This window comes from Perca flavescens, chromosome 7 (assembly GCF_004354835.1).
Source record: "Perca flavescens isolate YP-PL-M2 chromosome 7, PFLA_1.0, whole genome shotgun sequence".
In the NCBI taxonomy this organism is placed as follows: Eukaryota; Metazoa; Chordata; class Actinopteri; order Perciformes; family Percidae; genus Perca; species Perca flavescens.
The window spans coordinates 21,866,167-21,885,176 of NC_041337.1; the positions used below are offsets into that span (position 1 = coordinate 21,866,167).

At 38.8% G+C, this 19,010-nt stretch overlaps 1 protein-coding gene across 5 annotated transcripts in view; it reads left to right on the plus strand.

Annotated features, from left to right (window-relative positions):
* The window catches only part of kif1b (kinesin family member 1B), a 62,700-nt gene that overhangs the window by 34,170 nt on the left and 9,520 nt on the right, over positions 1-19,010 (plus strand). For 2 of the 5 annotated variants that reach the window (XM_028582945.1, XM_028582946.1), the window contains 14 exons: positions 74-157; positions 432-612; positions 740-812; positions 8,452-8,557; positions 8,920-9,068; positions 9,951-10,129; positions 10,477-10,614; positions 14,865-14,983; positions 15,495-15,580; positions 16,349-16,478; positions 16,776-16,929; positions 17,212-17,302; positions 17,397-17,515; positions 17,690-17,745. In XM_028582945.1, the coding sequence (XP_028438746.1) occupies positions 74-157; positions 432-612; positions 740-812; positions 8,452-8,557; positions 8,920-9,068; positions 9,951-10,129; positions 10,477-10,614; positions 14,865-14,983; positions 15,495-15,580; positions 16,349-16,478; positions 16,776-16,929; positions 17,212-17,302; positions 17,397-17,515; positions 17,690-17,745 (1,665 nt within the window). Of the gene's footprint in view, positions 1-73; positions 158-431; positions 613-739; positions 813-2,944; positions 6,751-8,451; positions 8,558-8,919; positions 9,069-9,950; positions 10,130-10,476; positions 10,615-11,674; positions 11,927-14,864; positions 14,984-15,494; positions 15,581-16,348; positions 16,479-16,775; positions 16,930-17,211; positions 17,303-17,396; positions 17,516-17,689; positions 17,746-19,010 lie in introns of those variants that run through there. The other 3 variants (XM_028582947.1, XM_028582948.1, XM_028582949.1) reach the window with 2 other exon arrangements.

The following is a 19,010-nucleotide window of genomic DNA, read 5'->3' on the forward strand; positions in this document are numbered from 1 at the left end:
CCATTTAAAAATGAATGATGATGAGCTTTTCAGAATGAGTCACTGATGATTGGTTGATGTGTTTTTGCTTAAGTTATCGTCATGCTGGTGCCCTGCGAGGGATCAGAAACCTACGTCAACGGCAAGCGCGTTGAGGATTCAATCCAGCTTCGTTCGGGTATCTTATTTTTGTAAATAATTTGTAAATGTAATATTTGTATTATCTCTGTTGGCCAACATGAGATGAGATTTTTTTCTATTAACTATAGATAATTGAATTCATATAATGTGGTTTTTCCTGGGGCTTCATAAATCATAGTTGTACAATATGGTGCTAACTAAAATAAAGAGAAATAAAAGCCTGGTCAAACAAAAGTTGGAGCTTGGGGAAGGAACAATCTCTTTGGTAATGTCATGCTCTCCATGCTTATTTCTTCCCCATCTTCTTTCAGGTAACCGTATCATTATGGGAAAGAACCACGTGTTCCGGTTCAACCACCCAGAACAGGCCCGAGCTGAAAGGGAGAAAACACCAACTGCCGAAACCCCTGTGGAGCCGGTGGATTGGACCTTTGCTCAGAGAGAGCTTCTGGAGAAGCAGGGCATCGACATGAAGCAGGAGATGGAAAAAAGGTGCACAATCTATCCTGTTGGCTATATTTAAATGAACTTTTTAATAGTGTCTGTTTCAAATATGGATTTTACACTATATCATGAATTGTGTGATGTATTTCACAATATATTTTACTTATTTATGTAGGCTCACTGAGATGGAAATCTTATACAAAAAGGAGAAGGAAGAAGCAGACCAACTTCTGGAGCAACAGCGACTGGTGAGTTCAAATAAGCTGGAATTTAATCAAACCCACTTTCTGAATTTAATGGACTCAGTCTGTTTTCTGTAAATGATCTTGTTAGAAGTTGTAGACAAGTAAGTAGTAACTACAGAGTGAGTTTAATAAATATTAAGCCATAACTTATTTCATGCTTTTTGAAAGTTAGTTATAGTTAAAGGCAGCTGATTGAATCAGCTTATTTGTGATATTTTGTGTGTGATTTTGAGTGAAATGACATGGAAATGGTATTCAAAGTTAAAGCATGGTTTTCCTTTGGTCAACTACAATTGGAAAGCTAGTTTTAGTTTTTTGGATGATAGTTTCACTCGGCCCATTTAAATCTTACTAGTACTAATTTTCACTCTTGACACTTTTGAGATGTGTGAATCACACTTTTACTCCTGGCGCATGTCTGTTCTTTTTGCATGGAAGGTTTTCTGGTTTGAGATGGATGAGCTTTTACTCGCCTCCCTTGAGTTTTTCTGTAGCAATTTGATTGAGCGAGACTTAGATTGTAAAGCTTTCCCTTTTCCAAATCCCTGTTTTCACTTTTTCTTGCGTCTTTTCTATAGTGGATCTGAATCTTGCAAAACAGCAACTTACAGCTAAAGTTGATTTGATATTAAGATCAAAATTAATTTAAAACGTATTGAATATTGGTCAGTAACCCATTGAAACACATTGCCTTGTTTGCATAAAGTGACGCTGCTTTTGCATGGTTCATGTTAATAGCATGTTTTCTTAACTCATTCAGTACTGGTTCTGGACTAAGTTGCAGTGTTTGCTGTTGAGTTAGTCAGCTTTTGAAGTGGCTGTTGATTTGCTTGGATTAGATTTCTACTCTAGTTTTCTTGCTCTGTTTTATCCTGAGTTTCATCTCTTCAATGCAGTTGCTGACATGTACAATGCATTGTGATAACACAAATTCCTGCTGTAGTTTTTTGGCAGATAGTGACAATGTGGTTTCTCATTGACTTCTTTGGCTACCTCTCTTTGCTAGCCTTACCTGGCACCTGTGTAGCACACTGAGGGCACGGCTCAACAACAGAGTTATCACTGCTTACAGTTGTATCAGTGAATCACAGACCTCTTCCATATTCCATGGTTTTATGTGCAGAGTTACAGGCATAGGGGTTCAGACTCTGAGCAACATAACATGTCCAATTCTAGCCATAGATACACTATCATACACAAGACCTAAATTATCTGTACCAAATGGTTGTGATCTGTAATGTACTTTGTCTACAAACAAAATGAGAAACTGCATTTTTTTCCCCAACTAACATCTTTCTTGTAGTGGATTAATACTTACCCTCACTCTTGCCTCTCTCTCTACTGGCTTTCTGATCAACTGCAAGAACACTGTCTTCTAACTCACTGCTAATACTAAAGCCACTCAAACCTTCTGGACTAAAGGGAGAAAGCTCCAAAATCCATCTACATGCATGCCACTGTAGCATGTTTGGGATCCAGCTTTCAAATCACAAAATTTTCAATTTAAGAAGAGGAATATCACAAAACAATACAGAAGTGCTCCAATCAGCAACAATCCTCTATTTTGATATTGCTTTTCTAATCATGATAGACATGCTTTACCTTTACTTTTAATATCAATATGCAACATTGGGAACAATATTGTTAAAGCTGATATGTGAAAAGCCTAGTTTTTACAACAAGTGAATGTTTAAATCCATATGAATTTATTCATATCACTATTCCACTAGAGTGATTATGAGAACGACAAACCGACAAGCAAGAAAGTCAATGGAAGCCACTGTTGGAATTTCATTTTGTTTTTCTGTCTTTATTTTGAACATGATTCTAGATGACTGGGTTCTGCATGATGCCATACATCTTTTACAGTAATGATGTATGCCCAATATTTAAAGATAACATAATTACAGTGTAATAGTCATCTTTGGTAAATATCCTAAATCTCAAAATTCTGAACTGCGTCTAAGCTGACATTATATTCAGATTTAACTTGGTTGAAGTTCCCATGTTGCATATTCATACCTTTATTCATTCTTTTTTTTAAAGCCATCCTTTCATTCTCTCTTTCATTTCCCATTTTAATTTCTCCTTTTTTTGGGAATCCTTTGGTTTGTTTCCTGTGTTGTTTTCTCAAGGATGGAGACTCTGATAGTGGGGATGACTCAGATAAGAGGTCTTGTGAAGAGAGCTGGAGACTGATCACTTCCTTGAGGGAAAAGCTGCCCCCCAGCAAGCTACAAACCATAGTGAAAAAGTGTGGATTACCCAGCAGTGGGAAGATAAGAGAGCCAGTTAAAATGTACCAGATCCCTCAGCGGCGCCGCATCACCAAGGACTCCAAATGGGTGACCATCTCTGACCTGAAGATTCAGGCAGTCAAAGAAATTTGTTATGAAGTAGCGCTCAATGACTTCCGCCACACACGGCAGGAAATCGAGGCCCTGGCCATTGTAAAGATGAAGGAGCTTTGTGCTAGCTACAGTAAGAAGGACCCCAACGAGCGGGACTCGTGGAGGGCAGTGGCTCGGGATGTTTGGGACACTGTAGGGGTTGGTGATGAGCGCATTGAGGATCTTATAACCAATGGACCTCGAGCAGGAGTGGTTGTAATGGATGACCTAAAGGTGCACATTGATAAACTTGAGGACATCTTGCATGAGGTGAAGAAACAAAATAACATGAAAGATGAGGAGATCCGTGCTCTCAGGAACAAGATGGTCAAAATGGAAAAGGTCCTTCCACTCATCACCCCAGAGAGCCAAGAAAAGCCTGCTGTAGGCACTTCTACTTGTGCTGCCAGTGCTGCCACGACTCCAAGCCCCCGAGAAGGAAAACCTCCGTTGCCTGAAAAGCCTGATGGAGAGGATGTAGATTCACAAACAGGCCAAAGTACAGGAGATGACTCAACCCTAAAGCGAGGCCACATGCGCTGGATGCGCCAGGAGCAGTTACGCCTGAAGAACCTTCAGCAACAAGAGATCTCCAAGCAGCTCCGCCGGCAGACCGGACCACATCGCTTTATACCCCCAGAAGACCGCAAGCTGCGATTCCCCTTCAAAAGCAACCCTAAGCACCGTAACTCATGGAGCCCCGGTACTCATATCATAATTACAGATCAGCAGGTCATTGAGCTAAAGGTGCCCAAAGAAGCTGTAGAGGAAGAAGAGGGAGAAAGCCAGGCTGGAGAAGGCCCGCAGTCTAGAGAAAAGGTTGCTGCTTCACTAATCCAAGTCACTCCCCCACTGCCAAGCCCATCAGTCCAACGCAGGAGCAAAGACTTGGAGCAAGGTTTAAGCCAGGGTCACAGACATAACTATAGGAACAACCAGAACCAGCAGCCCTATGAACGAGGCCGCAGCAACTCTTTTAATCACCGCCAGCGGCCTTCTGGCTCCATGGAGTCACTGCAGCAGTCTGAAAGCAACAGGAGGCACACGCAAGCTTTCTACCAGCCCCGCCACCATCAGAACCAGCCAGCACATCCCCAGCCACACCACCATCAACAACAACAACCTTGCCACTATGATAGCATGATGTATACAGATGGCCGATTCAATGGCTACCAGCAATACCATCCCATTGACCACGCTAACCATCCGATCTCCTTTAGGGCACCTCCGCGAATGCGCAGGCAAATGTCTGCTCCAAATCTAAAAGCCAGCAGAGAGACAGCAGTCTGAGTAGGACTTGTGAAATGAGGAACTAGTTTGATATACTTTTAGTAGGCAAACACATTACAGATCACAACAACTCAGAATCCTGTGAGTCAAACAGCTCAAACCGACTTTTGCACTTGATCAGTGTGTTATTGGTTGATCCAAAAGTATTGTTTGTATTATAAGAATACATTTTATCATCACCATCCTCATAATATATGCCGTTTTATCAGTTTTTTGCTACGTTGGGTGTGCTGTCATCACTAGCATTTGGAGAGCTGTCATAAGGAATTGAAGCCAACAGATGATAAAGGGACTGCTTTTTTCAGAAGAGACATGCCATGCCTGCTCTCGTCATTTTTCAGCATGTGTGACAATTCATCAATCACGCTTTGATTTGCCAAATTATTTTCATGGTTGAATTTCTGAGTTTACATCTTTGCCATTTTAGTATTCATTTATCATGAATGTTTTTAGCCACAACAGTATAAGCACATTGAAGTGTCTAATTTTCATCAAGACTGTTGTAGCCCAAATTAGGAACCTAAAAACACTATTTATTTATTTCTATAAACCATGTAACTGAATGTTGGGATGGAATAATCAGTTCTCTTCACAGTTTTACATTTTGTGTTGTACCTTTTTTATAAATCACCATTGGCCTAGATCTGGAATCAAAAGACCATGATGTTGGACATTTTCAAATTGATTATGGAATAAGTGATGCACTAGTCAATTGCGTGCCTTTTAAATGGACTGAAATATTTGTCAAAGAAAGTGGTATTCAAAAAGTGCCTTTTTATGCACTAACCATATTAATCCTGCTGTGCATTTAATATTACATTTTTCCTTTCCCTTCTTTTAATTCAGTACTTTTGCACAAGGTTTCAGCTAAAATTTGCAAAGTAAACTTAATAACTTACCTAACCAACTAACTTTTAAGTAATAACATACTGATGTAAATTTCTTAGTAAGCCGCTTGATCCCAAACTTTTTGTTTTCTTTCTTTTTAGATTCATTTCAAATATGTAACTGCCACCTACTTGTGTTTCAGTACTTTGCACTTCTTCAAGTCATGAATAATTAGTTAGTGAAGACACTAATTGTAATGTTAAGCAATAGGTTACCCTATTCCTAAAACTGTTTTTATTTTAAACCTATCTTACAAACTACCCACATTTTATATGTTAGGATATTTCTCTCAGTATGTTTTCATAATAATGCCATGTTCTCTCAGAATCCTGGAGTTTACTAAAGACCCTATCAAATGTAAGGTCACTATGCTGAAATGTATAAACTAGACATCATGAGCTTTGATTACCATTTCATGCGGCCTTAACTACTTTCTGGGTTTGTGGTTCACTAAGGAACCTCAGAGTTCTCCGTGTTTTTCGATTGGCTGTCCTACAGAGTGTTGTCATGGCTCCCAAAGAATCGCCTTAAGAAATGTTGGGGGGAGGACAAAGACTTGAAGTCTTTGCATAATGTTATTTGGGAGAACTATCCACGTCAAATGAGCCACATAGTCATGCAACTGGATAGATCTATCAGAGTGATGGTCTATGAAATCATTCAGTTTTTTGTCTTAGTGCTCTAGCACTGAATTAGCAGCAAGTCTGCCTGTCAATCTGTCATTTCCTTGCTGCATTCGTAGCTTTAAAATAACTCTAACTATAACATGTAATTACCAGATGGCTTTCAAACAATTTTAGAGAAACCGTGACACTCAGCAGCATGGAAGAGACCTTTGATGACTATCAAAGAATGATAAAATGATGTTCTGTGTTTTATACTATTAGATTTGACAGTATACTGTATATTCTGCCTTACTATGCTGTAACAAAAACCAAATCATATAATGACATATGCAAGTCTAGTCTCTACCTTATGCCTCATGTCTTTTGACTATTTTTGCATGCGCTTAAATTTTTTCCTCCCTAATAAATGCTCCATTAAAGAATGTTATTTAACATATGCACTGGTGCTGATGGCAACCAGGTAAGCTGGAAAGTATACAACATCAAATGGACAGCGTACTGTTCTTTTGAAAATATACATATGTCTGTGTTAGGTCTCAACTCAAAGTGTCTGTTGAGTGATGTACGTCTACTTTTTGAATCTGCAATATCGAGTGCCTCACTGTGGCTGTGTACCAAGTTGTGTTGCTCCTTAATCAAGCACTTTGTGCATTGCATATGTGAACAAGGTAAGGATATACTGAATCCATGTGTTGCTGGAATATTTTCGAAGTATGACTGAAATAAAATGACATGATCTAAGTGCAATTATTTGTTATACATGGGTGGTATTTGTTTTTCACTGCCAATAAATCAGTTTATGGACTGAATCAGATATCTGCATGTATGCACTAGGGCTGAACAATTCATCGAAATTGCAATATGGACTAGTGCAATATCCAAATCGGAGGAAGTGCAATATTTTTTAGAGGCAAAATTAATGTCAAATACCATTCTGAATTAAATATTGTGGTGGTGGTGCAGCAGCAGCGATGTGCTGGCTTGCAAATCTTATTCGACAGACTTAAGAAAAATCGCAAAAAATCATACCATGATCATTTTAAAATATTTTTCAGTGAAAATGGGAATAATGATGAAAAAATGATCATTCCCTTCAACATTGAGAATCATATCACGATTGCAATATCAGTCAAAAATAATCGCAATTAGATATTTTTTGTTCCAAATCATTCAGTCCTAGTATGCACTACACAGCAGTGACCATGTGAGACACTATACAACACCTCAGGTCAGATTAAAGGCTTTGTAAATGCTTGAATTGATACAGTTTACATTTTTACTTCTGAAACATTCAATTTAAAGCTTGAACCACATACATTTGTCCCTTTTAAGTTGCAAAAAGCCTTTTTAGCAATTTTTTTGTTACTGTCCTCATATAATACTACATCATGACAATGTCCCACATATACTTGCATACAAATTTGCCTTTGCTTTTTTTTTTTTTTTTTTTTTAATCAAATGCCATATTTTATCATTTGTGAATTTAAATATTCATGTTTTTAAACTGGTTTACATACTGTATTCACATGGTACATTATGGTACACATTGTGTTACAATAGCAGCTTCATGCAGATAACTACATTTAGTAAAACTTGCTTTTTGGATTTCCAATCGTTTCAATGGAGAGAATTCAGCTTTTAGCTTGTTGGTAGAGTTTCAGCAGGGTGGCGTTTAATGACGAATGAAAAGGCTGCATTGTCTTCCCAGAAAACACTGAACAAACAGGATGAGGTCATCGTAACCACAGCCTGTCCTGCTCTGATGATGAGGATGGCGCCCCTCATTGGATTACAGTTGACTTAGCTTCTACCAGCACCTCCCCTCTTCCATTCCAACTGTTCCTCTCAGAATATAGCCTATTTCATTGTTTCATGAAGTTTAATTTCCAGAACATAACTAATTTCAGAAAAAAAATCTTTTTCTGTTTTTTCATTCATTGTATTGGCTCAAGAATTGGGCTATCTACGACAGTAGACATGGGATTATTGATTGTAATAAATGTTATCCTCACAGATCTTCAAGTCATCAATAGCTTTCACTGCTAGTGTTTTAAATACAGTAAGTGCAGTATATAAAAACACCCTAATATGTAGTGTTTCGATACAGGTATGGAAATGTACAGTATAAAGAAAAAAGGTCCAGAATTCATCTCATTACACATTGGCTGTAATTGTAACCCACTTTCATTGAATTCATTCACATTGAATTATTTACACATCCAGCTGCACGTATCCATGCATCATTTGGACCACTAACCAAAGTTTTCAGTACTTTTCTTTAATGTCGAAATAAAACTCTGGTTGTATGGACTTGCAAAGTGGAGACCGCACAGTTATCCCAACACAATACTTTGTATTATTGTACTTAATAGCTAAATTCAACTGTTGTTGTGGCTGATGGAGAATTGTCCATGTTCTCTTCCCCCGTCCCTATGTGTTGCTGTCCAGGTGTACGAGAGCAAATTGCAGGAACTTCAGAAACAGGTGGAGACTATTTCTCTGGTAGCTGAGACACCTGATGAAGAAGAGTTGGAGGAGGAGGAGGAAGAGGAAGGTGCGTACTGTAAATCTTTAGTCATGCATATATTTCTTTACTTAATGTATTTAAACCCAAAAAGTATATAAATAAAATTGTATGTTTTCTTCCACATTTCTGTCCAGAGCCTAGACTTCTGGGATGTGCGTATAGTATTTCCTGTTTTATAATCAGAAGAATGTAATATCAACTTCATTCAGATTAATTAAAATCAGTTAATATTTCCATACTAATCACACATTCAAGGTATTAAGTCAAACTAGTCCATAAGGACGGTATCCGCTAATTCCTTTGAAATAGTGTGTGTGTGTGTGTGTGTGTGTGTGTGTGTGTGTGTGTGTGTGTCTGTAACATCGCCTGTGTTTCCCGTCTCCCTGCAGTGCCGTGGACTCAGCACGAGTTTGAGTTGGCTCAGTGGGCTTTCAGGAAGTGGAGGTACCATCAGTTTACCTCCCTCCGTGACCTGCTGTGGGGAAATGCCGTCTACCTGAAGGAAGCCAACGCCATTAGTGTGGAGCTTAAGAAGAAAGTAGGCAAAAATTATATTTCAGTTTACTTAATCTTAATTTAGCATTGGTTGAGGGTGGGTTTTCCATCTTTGAGAGTAAAGAAAAAATTGTTATAAATAAATATTAAAATATGGAAAGAAAAAAAACATTTGGAGACTTTCTAAAGGAGTGATGTTAAAAGCTGAATGAAACCTGTGTTTAAACGAAGATGTAAATTAGTAATCCTAAATGTAGTTCCTTTAATTCCATACTTGCCTGGCAGCCACATTAACAGAGGTGAACCACCCTTGCAGCCCTTGAGCATTGGGTTCTGGGATGTTCAACTGTGAAGCGAGATGACAACGTGATAGCGTGATGATCTCGTGAAAGATTGACTTAGATTTCTTTGCAGCCCAGTCTGATGCTAGTGATTTATTTAACTGGAAACTCAACTTAAAACATAATGTGTGTTTGTGCAGAAGGCAATCCTTCACATCACCCAGAGCACGGTTGTTGACCCATTGTCACGCCAAAAGCTGGTCAGCCTTCCCCATTAGGAGACCAGTGTGCTTTATCTTCTCGTCCACTTCTAGGCTCTACATGATTGATAATGGAGATGGGTCAAAGGACAGGTTTTTTTTCTGTCTGTGATTTATATCCATGGTTGTTAATTAGTTTAGCATTTTGCCCCAAGAGGATTCTGGCAAGAGAAAGGCCACACAATTAAGCATGGAATGGATTTGTTTGACTTTTCCACCCAGGTATATGCAGTTAAATAGATCTGAAATAGAAAAAAATCTTGAATAAAGGTTCAGAGTTTTAAGTCAGGATCAGGAAGTCAGAATGGATTCTCATGCTTGTTTTTTCTTGACTTGGCTTAATGTTTTATTTTTACCTTTTCAACCACCTCTCCCATTCTTCAGGTCCAGTTCCAGTTTGTCTTGCTGACGGACACACTGTACTCTCCGCTTCCCCCTGAGCTACTGTCACCAGAGCCAGAGAAAGAGCGTGACTCCAGGCCTTTCCCCCACACCGTGGTGGCGGTAGAGGTTCAAGACCTGAAGAATGGAGCCACACACTACTGGTCCCTTGATAAACTCAAGTAATGCCAACACCATATTTTAAACTAGTACTGGTTTTAGTTAGATGTTTAAAATGTAAAAACTAAGTGCAACATGTCATCTATAATGCCCATTCAGATTTTCAAATCACCAATCACTACGGCCTGCTTTTACTCAAAAGTTTTTCAGATCTCAATTTTCTCAATTCATCATTTCTCAATCAGCCTGTTGTCAGATCATTTGTCATGCCTTCAGTACCAGGAAAAAAATAGTAAAAAAAAAAATAACAATGAATTATGAGACTGACATCTGTTCATCTCCTCCATCCATCCATCCATTAGGTGAGCCATATATTCTGTCTGCTTAAGTGCACTCTCGTCATTTGCAGGCAGAGGCTGGACCAGATGAGAGAGATGTATGACCGTGCTGGAGAAATGGCCTCCACAAACCAGGAGGACGGAGAGGGCTCTATGACAGGAAATGACCCCTTCTATGACCGCTTCCATTGGTTTAAACTTGTGGGGAGGTACGTAATGCAACTACAGAAAATATACGTACAATACTGCATATGTTACTGTAGTTAATCACCAAACATTGTGTTTGTTGGTTGTGCTGGTTGGTGCCTGTTTGAGTTCTAAGTTACTGGTTTTGTTTTTGTGGCTTCACTCAATCATTTACTTCCATTTTTCATTTTTATGGTCAAATTCTGTGTCATGTGTATAAGTGATATCACATGTTTTGGCATCATTTATGTCTGGTGTAGGTGTATGTTTTGTTGCGCATTATACATTATTTTGTTGTTATGTTTATTATTGATTTACATTTGTGATTTGATATGGTGTTCTTGATTTCATGTCACACAATATTCCTTTGTGTATTTATTCATTTTATTTGACATCACATTTTTTTCATATCACAATTGTTTTTTATGTTTTATTATTTTTTTTGGTCATAAATAATGTAATTTATCCGTTGTATTATTTTGCTGTCTTTTGCCATTGTCATGTTGATATCCCTTCCAGTTCATACAAAAGCTTGTTAACAACATAGTGGATTTGGATAAAGTGGAAATTTGTGGCAATTTGTATTTTATCCTCTTTCAGCCAGCATACATTGGAAGATTTGTATGTTAATCCTTTTTAAAGTGGCATTTCATTTTGGTATAAAATAGTCATGTTTCTATAAATTGCTGTGACACCCAGCAGCTTCTTGTAATGCCTGCTCTTTATTAAATGAATCCTTCTGTTGCATTTGCAATAGCTTCAAAGTAGTAGTATTAGAAAAAATAATGACCAGATTAATGTAAGCATGTGCCGTCTTTGCTAATGAATGTGTGGCTGCTGTTGGTGGTTAATTACTTTGCATTCTAATGATACAAAAACATGTTTATCTTTTTTATATTAGTACATGGTTGTATGTTATTTGTTGTAGCAAACTACTAAACAACATAACATTTTTGAGAAAACAATGGCAAATTGAAATGTCACATCTTATACTTAATGAAGTGGCCTTTTTAACTCTTCTATTACCCCATTGTTACCTTTCCTTGGTTCTTGCCACTGTACCCAAACTACCAACCCGCTCAGCTCCCCCATCTTCCACGGTTGTGTTAATGAGCGCCTGGCCGACCGCACGCCCTCGCCTACCTTCTCTACCACTGATTCCGAGATCACCGAGCTGGCGGACGAGCGCCAGAGCGAGATGTCTGACTTGATTGATGATGAGGCTTTTGTGGATGACACCAGCTCAGATGCTGGCACTGAAGAGGGCTCGGACATCTTCAGTGACGGCCAGGACCCCTTCTATGACCGCTCACCCTGGTTCATCCTGGTGGGAAGGTTGGTGACTGGCAGTTGCATTCGCTCGTTCTCCACACATTGGCTGGGACTGGAGTTTGGGAGTTTGGCTTGGTTTAGTGTAGTTCATTTATTTTTATTTTTTTAAAGATTATTTTTTAGGCTTTTCCGCCTTTAATTGACAGGACAGCTAGGTGAGAGAGAGGGGGAAGACATGCAGGAAATCGTCACAGGTCAGACTCGAACCCTGGAACTCTGCGTCGAGACATAAACCTCTAAGTATATGTGCGCCTGCTATACCACTGACCCAACCTGGCCACAATTGTAGTTTATTTTTAATTACACAGGTGTAGGTTAAAGTGAAACAAAGTAGGGTAATACTTAAAGATTTAAGAGTGCCAGTTAGAAAACCCTTCCTGTCAAAAGTATTAAAAAACACCTGCAAATGAATGATAATTAACATTTTATAAGAAACGGGTTTCATGGATGAATTCATGTTCGGTGTATGTCTATGAAGATGTTGAAATAGATGATGAACAGACTGATGTTGCATCCAACAACAGTGTTCAGTAGATGCTGAAGTATATTCAATATATAATTTCACGTATTATTTTGGGAGCTGGCAAATCTTAAAAAATGTGAGCGAATACTAAGCATATCCCTTAATAATTACCAGCAAAGCCCTCCGTGGTGAAAGAATAATCTCAGAATCAGATCATGTATTCATAGCAGCTTTGCAGAGATAAAATAGACCAGTTTTAATTTAATATGATTACTCATGCTTCTGTGCTCGCAGGCCTGCTTTGAGATACTTTTAATTTAGACTCCGTTCCCAAAAATTGAAAAGCCACCATTCTTTTCTCTCCACCTCCCAGCTTGATGTCTCATTAACTGCCACCATTGCAGTGCTGACTGTATTAACTCTTATCTGTGTATGAACTACATGTATTTGCTGAGTTGATTAGCTGTCTGTCATTTTATTTTTTTATCCTTTAAACCTTGTTTGATTGTTTTTTTTTAAATTATTATTATTCATAACAATGTATAAATACATTTGGTTTTATAACCTTGTTTGTTTTAACATTGCTCCTGGAATGTATTGTAGATAATATTAACTGGTAGTTGACAGTCATATAACCATGCTTATTTGTGTTTGTTTTAATTCATTGTCAAGATGAAGTTATATGCTGCAGTAGCATTTGAAATCACAGCACACGTTGTACCAAGGCTGTTGCCTGAGCACCGCAAACGTCATAGCTGAGTAATAAACAGCCCGTGCTAATCTTGGCTCAATGCAGGCTACAAGCCAGCCAGACTATGCAACAGACGTAGCTCAGCTAGCTACCTCGTCATTGTGACTTCAGATATTGTACAGATTGGTATCTCTCCTCTGCCTTGGCCTTGAGGCTCCCAGCAGGAGGAGGGACGGGCGACAGGAGAAAGAATAGATCACCAGGGGTGCAGCAAAACAAATCCATCACTCAATCAGTTTTTTTTACAATGTAAAACCACCATGGTCTCAGTACACTTTACAATTAATGGAACATGGAAATAACAGACATCAACAAAACAATTAAACAGCATTATAGCAGTAATAATAAACAATACAAAACCAGCAACATAGAGAATAAGGGAAAAAATTTTGTTTGTGATGGACGCAGAAAGGATGGTGTGCTATGGTTGGCTGTAGTATAATGAGTAGAGGTAGGTTTTCAATCTAGATTTAAAAATGTCAACTGAGTGAGCTACTTTAACATATAGTAGGAGGCCATTCCAAAGATGAGGGGCACAATAGGAGAATGCTCTATAACCAACTGATTTTTTTTTGTGTACCAGGGGAATGACCAGGAGACCAGCATAAAGGGGAGCAGAGAGTGCGTGCCGGTTTATATTGTGTAATAAGCTCAGATAAATGTGTGTCCATGCAGGGCTGTATATGTTAAAAGAAAACCTTAAAATCAAATTTAGCTTGCACTGGGAGCCAGTGAAGAGAGGCCAGAACGGGTGTTATGTGATCATATTTTCTAGTTTTTGTCAGGATTCTGGCTGCAGTGTTCTGAGCAAGTTGAAGGCCTCTAGTGGCACAATTTGGAAGTCCAGAAAAAGGGACGTTGCTGTAATCAAGTCGGGAAGACACAAATGCATGGATTACAGTTTCAGCATCACAAAATGATGAGATGGGTCAACTTTTTGGCAATGTTACTGAGATGGGAAAATGCTGTCTTGGTAATAGTCGTGATGTGAGACTGGAATGTCAGGCGAGGATCGAAAATCCCACCAAGGTTTTTGATGCTCGAGCTTTCAGAGATAATACAACCATCAATATTAATACACAGATTCTTAAACAAGTGACCGTGTTTGGCTGGTCTTACTACTAATAGCTGTTTTATCAGCATCTGTTGTTATCAAGCCCTGTTTTATCAAGCTCTACAAAACAAAATGTCAGTGAGTGTGAGAGTTAGAGACCAACATCGCCATGTTACGACACAATAAACCACTCTTTTATAGCCTTTACTGCTGCATCCCAGGCGATCTGTCATCACCCTGTCACACATTTTAAAAATCCAAGTTTGTGGTTTGAACTGCTGCAGATTTCAGTGCCCTGGAGCGGTTATAATTTATGTTCATATGGTTTTGCTCATTCCTTAACATAATTGTCACTAATATTTTACTGTATGTTATATGTAGTAGTCTAATGCTAAACACTAGAAGTGTTTGTGCTCCTTATGATGTTTAAATCATTGGATAGATAGACAGATAGCTGATAGAGCTATCAGAAAATTGTCTCTTTGTCACTACTTGGATATTTTTCATTTAATTTGCTTTTAATAGGCTTAAAATAAATGCAACAGATGGCAGTTATATAACAACAAATATACACTGTCATAAATACAATTTGAATGTTCTCTGGATCCAGAGGCTGCAGTTGTTCCACCCTGCACCAGAATCAGGTTTTTAAGTCTCTCCTTTTTACTTTCAGAGCTTTCGTGTACCTGAGCAACCTGCTGTACCCTGTACCACTAGTGCACCGTGTTGCCATAGTAACAGAGAAGGGCGAGGTGCGTGGTTTCCTGCGTGTGGGGGTCCAGGCTATAGCTGGTGAGTAATTAATGAGATTAATGAGCAATACTGTTAGGCTCTTCATGCAAAGGCTACATCCTGCTAATCACTCATTTAAGATTCACTTTAATGTCCCACATTGTAGGAAATTTGGATTGGGCTTCCACCCATGCTTTATCCATAAAACAAATTTCACATACATAAAAAGACACACACTAGAGGAACAAGAAACATATCTCAGAACAAAAAATAAAAACATACACTGATGCTAAATACGTCCGTGTGATATTTTCTTGTGAAGCCGGCTGTTTATCTTAGTTTATATTAACTTTCAGAGAAATAATATAGTTATGTGTAGCAGTTAAAAACGTACTTTGGTTTTAACTTCTATTATGATATTGGTGTTAAAACATTTTGAAAAGCCACCAATGTGATGGCAAAGAGAAGATTCCCCTTAGATTACTTGTGTATTCCTTTTGATATGCTTTGACAGTTTAAGCGAACTGTCTGCGATAGATCCTGATAAAAAGTATGGTTTGTCTGTTTGTAGCTGACGAGGAGGCCCCGGACTATGGGTCAGGAGTTAGACAGTCAGGAACTGCCAAGATTTCCTTTGATGATGAGTACTTCAAAAAGGTAAGCCCTTAGTCCTATGAAAGTAGCTTTAAACTTGAAGACACACTTTTTTCTCTGTGTGAGAGAGTGGGTGTATAATATTTGGGTTATGACATGGAATGTATCTGAAAGCACCAAAACATGCATAAAATAATGTACAACACTGATTAATTGATGGTTAGTTATTATTATTATTATTATTATTATTATTATTATTATTGTGATTATTGTTATTATTGTTATTATTGTCAAATAATTAGAGAAAGACAAACCTCGTCACACAACCTAGAAGTCTAAGGAAAATATAGTTTCCTTAGAACAAGACCATGATAGTTTTAGGAAAGTAGGACATTATATAATATGGTCATGTGTACATTATCTGACTACTCAAAATAGAATATACATTATCTAGCACATGACATCTGTCCAACCTATTTGTAAGTCTCGACCATGCACCATTTAATGTCAGTGTTTACAGAGGAGCTGAGTGACAAGAGTGTTAGTAATCAAAGCTTAAATAAATGATAAAGCAATGTTTCATGCAAGTTTACTTTCCCCGTTGAAACACGAAGAGAGTAGGAAATTCACCAAAAAACAACTTCCTCTGCTGTTTATTAATTTCCTTTTATATTTTCTAAAGACAAATGAGAAATATAAAATTTTCCTCATTTATCCAATATTGCACAATAATATATGCATTCACCCAGGTGGAGATGTGTTTATTCCTTTTCTCCCTACCAGCTATATACTAATCCTCCTCTTGCATCTATCTTCTTTTTGTCCAATCAGAATGACTTTCCTTCCATGGTTATGACCCGCTCCGGTTTGTCCCTGGAAGAGCTGCGCATTGTGGAGGGTCAGGGCCAGAGTTCTGAGGTCATCACACCCTCAGAGGAGCTTAACAGAATCAATGACATGGGTACGACTGCCAGACCTTCACGTCTCCACCTCGTAAATTTTGACCTCTCAGCCCAACGGGAAACACACTTGGCAGATGGTTCTGATGAATGCAAAAGAGGGCACCAAATGTATAGTCATGGAAATGAGACTGATGCAGTTTTTCTTACTTTGTGAAGGAATGTTACTACAAATCACAAGCTTGAGATTGTGCGGAAACCAGTCTGATTGATTGAGTTGTGCAAAACTATGCAGATTAAAAAGCACAGTTGCAGGTGCAGCTCCAGTCCTCCTAACCCTCCCCTTTGGCTTTCTTTAGACCTCAAGCTGGGTAACATCGGAGACACCAAGCTGAGTTGTGGTGAGGGTCTGGCAGGCCAGCTGGAGGTGGGCAGCATCTTTACCTTCCGTGTTACTGTGCTCCAGGCCAGTGGCATCCCGCCGGAGTACGCAGATATCTTCTGCCAATTCAAGTGAGTCCACAATCCTCAAAAATAGTGTGTGATAACTTGATCTTACTATCAAAGCTTTACAGGTATAAACAGCTTTACTGAGGGAGAAACTAATAAATAGCAATATTATTACTAAAATAAAATACATTTTTATAAAATGTTGTGAACTGTAGGTTTGAATGTCATAAAGAGCAATGCTAAATTCTAGAAATTGATGACATTAATGTCTTTTGTACCATGAGGAAATTCCCTCATCTTGTTTTCAAATAAAAGTGACACATTCATTTATATTTCTTTACTTAGTTTCCTGCATCGTCATGATGAAGCTTTTTCCACTGAGCCTCTGAAGAACGCCGGCAAAGGAGCTCCTCTGGGCTTTTACCACGTCCAGAACGTGAGTGCACATGCTCGCACGCATGCACACACAAGTTATAGTTTAACAACCCTGTTTTTTCATTTTGACAACCCCATTTTTATTGTTGGAGCAGGTTTCCGTTGAGGTCACAGAGTCCTTCATTGAGTACATCAAGAGCAAGCCCATTGTGTTTGAGGTGTTCGGCCACTACCAGCAGCACCCGCTGCATTATCATGGCCAAGACCTGATCAGGTTGGTAAATAAAGAAATGATTCTGTGGAGATGCTGTATAACTTAACACTTAACTAAGAATGTTTTCTTATGCTGTAAATATTCATATTTGGTACACCAGATAGATTTCGTTTTTTTATTATTTTTTTCAATTGGTTTCTTTATTTTAAGTTAATTGTACATTTATTTTAACAGTCCTCCACTACCATCAAGGAAATACTACCCTATTCCTATGCCTCTGTCTAAACCAGGTAAGAATTTTCATCTCATCACACCACATACTGTAACAGCAATATGTTCTGCTCCTGTCACCCTCATTTCAGCATGTTTTGTCATAATTATATCAGCATGCCTCATATTTCCTTCCACTTCTCTTTCATTTCTGGCTTCCTTTGGATTTTTTGTTTTTGCCTCTTATTTAATCACTTTCACACCATCCATAATCCTCTTACCCAACGCTGTCCTCCCTCTTTCAACTCCTTTTTCACATCCCCTTTAAATTTCTCACCATTTGTACTGTATCATACATTGAAACCCCAGACCATACACGTAAGATAGAGTTGGTCCGCTACCTGATGAGTGGCTATGTGAACGGCAAAGTGCTGGACACGCTGTCCGAGCACGCCAACGCCCTGGCCTCCTCTGCCGTGGCCAGTCTGGAGGACGAGGCTGACCATCTCTCTCACTTCATCTTCCTCCCAGTGCCCAATGACCCTGTGCTAATTGTGCCCAGGCACCATGGTTGGTACAGCGGACACTGTAGTAGCTAAGGCATTAGATGCACCTGTGTTGTAGTAGTTAGACTAGTGCTTTCCTTTGCTCATGTGGCGCTCTGTAACTGGAGTCAGTAGCCTCACAAAGCTCTGCAGTGGTTATGCGTGCTGCACCTCGCTGTAGGCCTATTTAGGTCCAGTCAGCTCACTCCAATCCTCCTCTGTCACTTACAAACTGGCCTGAGCTGACATCTTCAGGTACGTCTACTGCATATGCTGAATCTTGAGCCAAATAAAAAAAATGAGCATTTTTTCATAATCATAGAGGATCACTGACATAGCATTCACAGCAGAAAATCAGAATCCAGAGGCTTAAACCTTTTTAGGTTTATCTGCAGTACTTTTCATGTGGAATAATGTTCATTTCAATCATATTGAACACAAATGAATGTAGCTGTGTGCCTCTGAGATTCAACAGGAACATAATCTTGACGTGTCAGGCAGCAGGGTGCTGTCAGTGGTGGTGTAATCTGTGATTTAGCTTCTCATAACTCAGTATGTACCAACTGTTGGGTTTGAGTATAATATGTTGTATTATATATGTTGCATCTCATATCCAGCCTCCATTTATTAACCCAATTTATATAATTAATATCTATCACCTTTTTTCATTCATCCCCTATATATAATATATATAAATAACATTGTGTGTGTGTGTGTGTGTGTGTGTGTGTGTGTGTGTGTGTGTGTGTGTGTGTGTGTGTGTGTGTGTGTGTGTGTGTGTGTGTGTGTGTGTGTGTGTG